General features: G+C 52.7%; 1 protein-coding gene across 1 annotated transcript in view; it reads left to right on the top strand.

The window, feature by feature from the left end:
* Positions 1–8,265, top strand: part of LGMN (legumain) — a gene marked incomplete at its 3' end in the record, with an annotated part of 35,477 nt that extends 27,212 nt beyond the window's left edge. The window contains exons 5-12 of the mRNA XM_006767623.2: positions 1,579–1,664; positions 2,766–2,841; positions 3,283–3,345; positions 4,087–4,153; positions 4,985–5,103; positions 5,190–5,279; positions 6,167–6,367; positions 8,239–8,265. Of these exons, the coding sequence (XP_006767686.1) occupies positions 1,579–1,664; positions 2,766–2,841; positions 3,283–3,345; positions 4,087–4,153; positions 4,985–5,103; positions 5,190–5,279; positions 6,167–6,367; positions 8,239–8,265 (729 nt within the window). The remainder of the gene's footprint in view (positions 1–1,578; positions 1,665–2,765; positions 2,842–3,282; positions 3,346–4,086; positions 4,154–4,984; positions 5,104–5,189; positions 5,280–6,166; positions 6,368–8,238) is intronic.
* Between the last annotated feature and the right edge of the window lie 4 nt (positions 8,266–8,269).

Genomic DNA, 8,269 nt, shown 5'->3' with positions numbered 1-8,269 from the left:
GGGCTCAGAGCCGGGTGGCGGCAGGCGGGGAACCTTGGCTTCCTCCATCACTGGGGCAAGCAAGCCTCCTGCTGGCTTCAGCTGCGTGGCTTCCGGCCTCCATCTTTGTTGGCAGTTAACACATTGCGTACTGCATAGAAATCTCTAAGACATACGCCAGGGACCTCACGTTTTGGGGTAAACTGCACGTTATTTAAATCATTATAATGCTCTTTAGGTGTTGTTTTTCAATAATTATAACATTTTTATTTACAAAAACATTTAAACAATTAAAGTTCCTAGTACTTTTTTAATGTATGGTACTGCGTAAAATATTTTCCTCTATTAAGAGGGACGAAACAAAATTTACATAAGTATCTAGATTTGCTCCTTTTTCCATGGGCGTGAAAAACGAGAACACTCGAGAGCGGTCCTTAACAGATGGCGCGCGAAACACAAGACAACTCCTGAGTGGTACGAAATGTGTGAATTTGCATATTGCCCTGATTAGCCAATGGGAAGCGTAGCGGAGGTACAGTTAATTACCCTTTTTGTCTTTTATTAGATAGGATTGATTTTTAGAGAGGAAGAGAGAGAGACAGAGAGAGAGAGAGGGAGAGAAACATCGGTGAGAGACATACATGGATCATCTGCCTCCTGCACTCCTCACACTGGGGATCCAGCCCCCAACTCGGGCATGTGGCCTGACCAGGAATAAAACCGTGACCTCCTGGTTCATAGATTGACGCTCAACCACTGAGACACTCTGGCCGGGCTTCATCATCTCCTTTTCTTACTATGAGAGGGATCTTTCAGGAACTGATAGTCCTGGTGATAAGTGTTTCTCTGAAGTTTAGCAGTCCTTTCAGTGTTCTCTCTTAAATTCAAGTACAGTTAAATTGAATTTACATGTAATATGGATGATCCCTTCTTTATGAAATTGTTTCTACATAATTTTACAGGGTGGGGCCAAAGTTGGTTTACAGGTTTACAGTTGTTTGTATGGGAAAGAAATACAAAAATTAATAAAGAATAAACTTTCATGTACTTACAACTGTAAACCTACTTTGGCCCCACCCCGTGTAAGGAAATGTCTGGAATTGAAGTGGTGGGATTTTTGTTCCCCTTGGTGCTTTCCTGTGTTGCTTTGTTTTTAATGAGCGAGTATTAGTTTAGAAAATCTCCTTTAGGGACATCCTATGTCCTTGGGATTTGGCCTTTTAGGCGACAAGCTGGGCAAGGGTGGGCCCAGTGCAGACGTTCCTGCTGCCTCTTTGCCTTCTCCCGGGTGGTATGCTCTTCCTCTACCTCCTACCCTACTGCCCGGCACCTTCGGGTCTCTCCGCACGGCCTTTCTAACGGCCGAGAAGGAACGCAGGCTTGCTCAGTGCATCAGCCAAAGACGAGATGTTCTTTGAGGAGAGGCCATGCACATGCCCCGGAGACATCAACCTTATTTGGGTCTTCCTTGGTTCCAAAGCATTTGCTGTTAAACCTCGGGCCTTGGAGATGTGTGGGCTGGTGGCCCGGGTCTGCACAGACTCAGCAAACCTCTGATTTGGAATGACATGCCTGACTTCAACTCCCACTTCCTTGCAGGATGTCACACCGAAAAATTTCCTTGCTGTGCTGCGAGGCGATGAAGAAGCAGTGAAGGGCATAGGGTCCGGAAAGGTCTTGAAGAGGTAACGCCTGCTCGCTTTACGCCATCACACTTTTCTGAATGATCTGGCAGCCCAGAATCGAGTTGGTCTTGGCTCCCGACTTGGGAAACGGCAGAGCGGGGTGCTCTGTCCTGAGTTAAGACCGGCCGTGCAGGTTGGATGGCTTCTTTGGCAGCCCATTGCTGCACCACGTTAACCCTGTGACCCAGGGTCCGCCGTCACGGATCCTAGTGCTGTACATTCCACGCCAGTGGCACGTCCCGAGCCTGGTGTGAAGCCCACAGCTGTCGGGTCACAGGGCCACACCTGCCGCCAGCCTGTGTTCTCACCGCAGGGCTGCGAAGTGGGGGGAGCACACTCGTGAGTCCGGAGCTAACCTTTGCGGTGGGAAAGCTCACACCAGTGCTTGCCCCGACGCCTGTGGGCGAGAGATGTGCCCTCTTTAGCTTCTCTTTCTGTAGCATTTTTACATGATGTCAGGGCCTTTAAAAGCATGCCTTCAGAGAGTCCCAGGTACTTGGCACACAGCACTGTTTCTCTCCCGCTAGGGAGGCCTGGGCACAGTAAGCTCATGTGCGTTAGAGCAGAGATGGACAGTTGTGTGGGATGCACCAAATTGGTTCCAAGGTAGTTAGCACATTTCTGCAGCCTCGAAGCAGCGCCCCGAGTGGAATCCCTGGCGAGGGTGGGCAGGTGGGGTCCCTGACTGTGCAGGCCCGGGGCCCGGAGGGAGCTGGAGCTGCAGGACACGTTTGGATGTGTGTCCTGGCTCCCTTACTCATTTGGGGGACATCTGGTTAGAGCATGTGACTGCTTGGGATGAGGCCCAGTTGCCAAAGGACCCCGCTCTGCAAATCACACCTGGTCTGTCTGGTGAGCTGCCCCGCACGGATCTCCTCCTGACTCGGTCCCGGGCCCTAGGCTATGCCCTGTGCTCAGAATCACACCCAGCTGCTCAGAGGGCGGCAGGCCTTGTGTTGCTCTTTGTACCAGGGTGGGGGACTGCAGTCCACAAGCTTCTTAGTTTTGGTTTTTTTGGGGGGTGGGGGTAGACGGGTAAGGGTGACTTCAGAGAAATAGAATAGGAAACGGTGGACTCTGACTCTCGTTCTCTCGTGGCAGCGGCCCCCAGGATCACGTGTTTGTTTACTTCACTGATCACGGAGCTACTGGACTACTGGCCTTTCCTAATGACGATGTGAGTTTTCCTCAACACACGAGGGTGGGGAGCAGAACGCGGTGGTGCCGTTAAACCCGCAATGTGGGTTCCTGGCGTCCCACCAGGGTGGTGTGTGGGGCACACATTTAGCAGCTTGAAATCTACCCGGGGCACCCCCTCCGGCCACTTTTCCTGACATTTCTCCACATATCACTGCCTCAAGGGCTGTCTCAGCACCTGGGAGCCTTGCACTACACGCAGTAATAGACCCCTGTCCCTGAACGCTCTGGGCAGAGTGAGGAGTGCGGAAGCGTGTTCTGCCCTTTTTAAATCTGTGAATAAACCCTTGGGTGACTGACGTCTGGATGCTGCTCACTAGATCGTTTCTGGGATTGGTAAATAGAATTCCAAAGCGTATTAGGACTTCATTGTGGGTTACCTGGAGGTCTTGATCTGAATGCCAGTATTCTTACCTTTTAGCTTCATGTGAAGGACCTGAATGAGACCATCAAGTACATGCACAAACACAAAAAGTACCAAAAGGTAAGGTTGGCTTTGGGGTGGCCGCGGAGGGGGGGGTGGGGCACGGTACGAGGAAGGCAGCGGATGCAGCGCCCACCTCCGGGGCGTGCCTCTGACTCTGGGCGGTGGTGTTTTCTGGAAAGGGGGCCCTTTCGGTCAGTTTCCCAGGATGGACCTTTTCTGCTCCTAGGGCTCTAGCTAGTAGATCAGAATCACTGGCATCTTGTTGCAACAAAGAGTTTGACTCAGGTCTGGGGAGAGGCCTGAGAATTTGCCGTCGAGTTGGCGCTGACCTGCTGGGCCTGGGACCATACTTTGAGGAGCACTGTTCCTAGGACTGTCAGCAATGTTGGGCAGTTGGGAGGAACATACCACCATGTTATTTTCACCTTGGCCCTCGCTCGCCTGTAGCATCCTTAATAGAAACTGCACAGCTCAGGCCCGGACGTGGTAGCACCGTGGGAAGACAGCCGGCCGCCCCATCTCCCCGTGCTGGACCGTGAAAGTGTCCTTTGCATCGTCTGTGGCTCCATTTTCCCCACATTCTTTCAGCTAATAGATGGTTTATTCTGTCAGTGACGAATAAACTCGAGTCCTTCTGGTCTGTGTGGCAGCAGCTTCTGCAGCCTCTGGCAGCAGAGATGTCTCCCAAAGCAAAAGCGAAAGACTCTTAGGGTGGGTCAGAGCGGGCAGAGCCGGAGGAGCTTTGGGGAGCGTCTGCCTGGCCGAGGGCTGAGCCCACCTGTCTCGTTCACCTCGCAGATGGTGTTCTACATTGAAGCCTGCGAGTCGGGGTCCATGATGAGACACCTGCCCACCGACATCAATGGTAGGTGGTGGGAGCCCTGGACTCTGAGCCAGGCCGGGTGAGCCCGTGGCTCGTGGGTGCAGTTGGTCAATCTCTGATTCTGCCACTGTGAAGAACCAAGACGTCTACATAAGCGGGGGCCTAGGGCAGCCGTCGAAGTGGGGAAATAGGTGTGGGCAGTGCTGGGCTCCCTCTAGTCCTCGGGGATTAGTGGCCAGGGAAGAAGGAATCAGCACGTGAGTGTCACGGTGCTCGTCCAGGGTTTGTAAAGCTCCATAGATCCACCATCGCCGTCTTGGGACTGGCCCGGTCCTCTGCGGCGTGGTGCTTGCTGGCTCTGGTCCTGGCCAGGTGACTACCCTCTTGACCCTCAGGTATTCCGCCTGTAAAATGGGTGTAACGATAACGCCTGTTTATTTGTTTATCATTTTAAGTGATAACATTTGTCAGGCACAATTCTGAGCCTGACATGGTCGCTATTGCAGAGGTTGAGCCAGCCTGTTCCGCCCGTAAATGTTAACTCTCTCCAGAAACTAAGTGAGGTGCGTGTTCTTCCAGTTGCCGGAGCTGTTGAAATCTTGCAGCGTTATTCCAGAACAGCTCCATGTCCTAACAAGCCCGCGTGCCTGCTTACTGCTGTACCAAGTGCCCATCAGCTGGCTTCTCCTTCCACGTGTCATTTGAGTCGCGTAATCATAACTGAGCGAACAGCGCAGGGTGCGCGGCGTCTCCCCGCCCTCCCTGCGCTGACCAGCAGTGACACTTTGCACCAGAGGAGGAAAGACTCAGCTTCACGTGGAATCCACAGCAGAGAATAAAACGTGACTGAAAGGTGTCTTTAATCCCTCGCAGTTTATGCCACGACGGCCGCCAATCCCGACGAGTCATCCTACGCCTGTTACTACGATGAGCAGAGGTCCACGTACCTGGGGGACTGGTACAGCGTCAACTGGATGGAGGACTCGGACGTGGTGAGCCCTGCAGGGGCAGGCTGTCCGGCTGAGGCTTACCCTTCAGGCTGGAATGGTCGAGGGACTTACTGCTCACATTTTTGCAGGAGGACTTGACCAAGGAGACTCTGCACAAGCAGTACCAGCTGGTAAAGACCCACACCAACACCAGCCACGTCATGCAGTATGGGAACAAGGTGAGTCCTGTCGGTTCCCATCCCGGCCGCCGCGCCTGGGACGTTAAGTCTTGGTGAAGGAGCGGGGCCTGGGGGAGAGATGGCTGGGGTAGGGGTGGCCTCGCCTCTCATGGGCACTCCATCCTGGGAACCTGATTAGGCTTTGGAATCGGACCTTGCTAGGGTCAAACTGGCAAAGTCGTGAGACTTAGGGGCAAGCTACCTAACCTGGGTCTCCATTTCCTCCATGGTCAGAGCCCTCGCGTGGCGGGTAATTAGGGGCATTTAAGAAGGTCATGCATCAAAAACACTAAACACGGGCCAGGCACACGGGGAGGTCCCTCTGTCGGCAGCTGCTCCAGCGTCTCTGGCAGGGCCCACAGAACCCACACCTCAGATGGCCTGGGTCCTGCCTCGCTCTGCATGTTGCAGGGGTTACCTTGACCCTTTGGCTATAAGTTAGAGACGTTCCCCTTCCAACTCTGTCTAGACCAGGGGTCCTCAAACTACGGCCCGCGGGCCACATGCAAATACAAATATTGTATTTGTTCCCGTTTTGTTTTTTTACTTCAAAATAAGATATGTGCAGTGTGCATAGAAATTTGTTCATAGTTATTTTTTTTTAAACTATAGTCCGGCCCTCCAACGGTCTGAGGGACAGTGAACTGGGCCCCTGTTTAAAAAAGTTTGAGGACCCCTGGTCTAGAGGGTCCTAGGTTGTGAAATAGGTTCACCAGGGCTGTCTGGACAAGGTCGCAGCCAGTTTTCAGGCTGCGATGCTGGTCCTTCAGTGGTACTGAAACTAGGCAGCGTGAACTGTGGGCCTCCAGGACCAGGGTAAGGCTGGCTCATTTGATCTTCTCATTCCAACCAGTTTCTCTCTCTCTCTCCCCCCGTCCCCGCCGCAGTCCATCTCTACCATGAAACTGATGCAGTTCCAGGGTGTGAAACACAAGGCCAGCGCTCCCATATCCCTGCCGCCCGCCCCACACCTGGACCTCACTCCGAGCCCCGAGGTGCCCCTCATGATCATGAAGAGGAAGCTGATGCTCACCAACGACCTGCAGGAGTCCAGGCGTCTCGTCGAGCAGATCCACAGGCACCTGGAGGTGAGTCCTGGGACAGGACCGCTCCCGGCCTCGCGCGCTGGGTCTGCCTCCCGAGTGCTGCTGGGAGCCGGGGGCCGAGCTCCGGGGCACCCCTCCTCCTGCACGTGAGAGTTGGTGGAAGAGGACCCTGGCCTTGGTTTCTGTGTAGATAGAAGGCCCTGAGCAGGGCAGACATGGTCTTCATTCTTCATTGGTGGCTGACCTTGACCTCCGGGTGCAGGGAGCAAAGGAGTAGGGCCTTTGCTGTGTCCTGCCCAGAGCCCACAGCAGATGGGCGGGTATATTTTCCCTTTCATGCCTGGTTGCTTAGACATTTTCATTTTGATGCCTGGTGAGTTATTAATCATATTTATATATTTTAAATCCAATCTACTAAAATGTCTCCTGCCTTAGGAAACCCTAGTCAGAGCCTAAAATCCTTTAGATGCTCGGGCTGTCCTTTATGGTCATGGAGTTTGTTGTCAGTAGCTCATCTGCTTGCTTGGAGCTGGCAGAATTACCTGGCAAATCACCGCTGTGTGGCAGACACCCCCAGGCGGGCACCCACTGGGGTGCTGGGCGGGGCTGATGGTCCCGGCAGCAGAGCCAGCTCCATGTTCACGCTGTCCCCCGTGTTCACGCTGTTCCCTCATAGGCAAGCACGGGGATTGACGTGCTGGGCGGAGCGTGGCCTGAGTTTTCCAGGGAAGAGAAACATCTGTGATGTGTTTTAAATGCATATACAGGGTGGGGCTACAGTTGGCTTACAGTTTAAACAGTTATTCTTGTGTTGTTATTTAGTAACTATTGTGTAATTTCCCATAGAAACAATGTAAGCCTACTTTTCCTCACCCTGTATCTAATCCCTACAGTTGGCCTCTCGCACTGTTGCGCTATAATAACCAGGACATAATGCACTTTGTCCATCCCACAGTGTGATCAGCATTGTCATACTTCTTTAGCTTTAGACCGATTTACACTCTTAAAATTATTCACCCCAGAGAGCTAATATTTATGAGGGTTATATCAGTATTTCCTGCATTAGAAATGAACACTGAGCTGAAACCGGTTTGGCTCAGTGGATAGAGCGTCGGCCTGCGGACTGAAAGGTCCCAGGTTCGATTCCGGTCAAGGGCATGTACCTGGGTTGCGGGCACATCTCCGGTGGGGGATGTGCAGGAGGCGGCTGATCGATGTTTCTCTCTCATCGATGTTTCTGACTATCTCTCTCCCTTCCTCTCTGTAAAAAATCAATAAAATATATTTAAAAAAAAAGTCTGACATGCCCATCAAGCCAGTGAACAGCTGCAAAGCTCTGGCGGGATGACTGTATGTGATATAATCTACTTTATATGTTTTAGTCATCACATGGATGTCTGCTCTGGTTAAAATGCAGATATTGTTTCCTGATGAGAGTGGAAGGGAGGGATAGGAGGTGGGGAAAGAGAGAGAGAGGGGAAGAGAGGATGTGAGAGAGACACATCCATTGGTTGCCTGCCACCCTGCCCTGACCAGAACCAGGGACTCAAGCCTGCAACCCGGGTACATGTCTCTGATCGGGAGTCAGCCCTTGACCCTTTGGACATCAGTCTATTTGGGAGTTGGGCCTTTCACTCCTTTCCGCGGAGTGGGCCCCATGCCTGCTCCTAAGCTATTTAGATGCCAATGTGTTCGTCGTGCCGGGAGATCCCTAAAAGGCACGGGATTCTCAAGGTCTCCGGCTGTCACAGGCGCCACATCTTCCGCCGCCTGCAGGGTGCACCTGTTGGCGTCTGTTTTAACATACGGGGGTGGGGGCTGTGGGAAGAGAAGCTCCTGACCCACCCAGCATCCCAAGAGAGGCCTCAGGAAGTGAAGTACAACACATTGCAAAAAGATGCGTTTCCTCACAGAGCAGGCATATCATGGAGAAGTCGGTGCAAA

The sequence above is a fragment of the Myotis davidii genome, unplaced genomic scaffold (assembly GCF_000327345.1).
Source record: "Myotis davidii unplaced genomic scaffold, ASM32734v1 scaffold1703, whole genome shotgun sequence".
Lineage (NCBI taxonomy): Eukaryota > Metazoa > Chordata > Mammalia > Chiroptera > Vespertilionidae > Myotis > Myotis davidii.
This window is presented reverse-complemented; position numbering and strand designations above follow the sequence as displayed.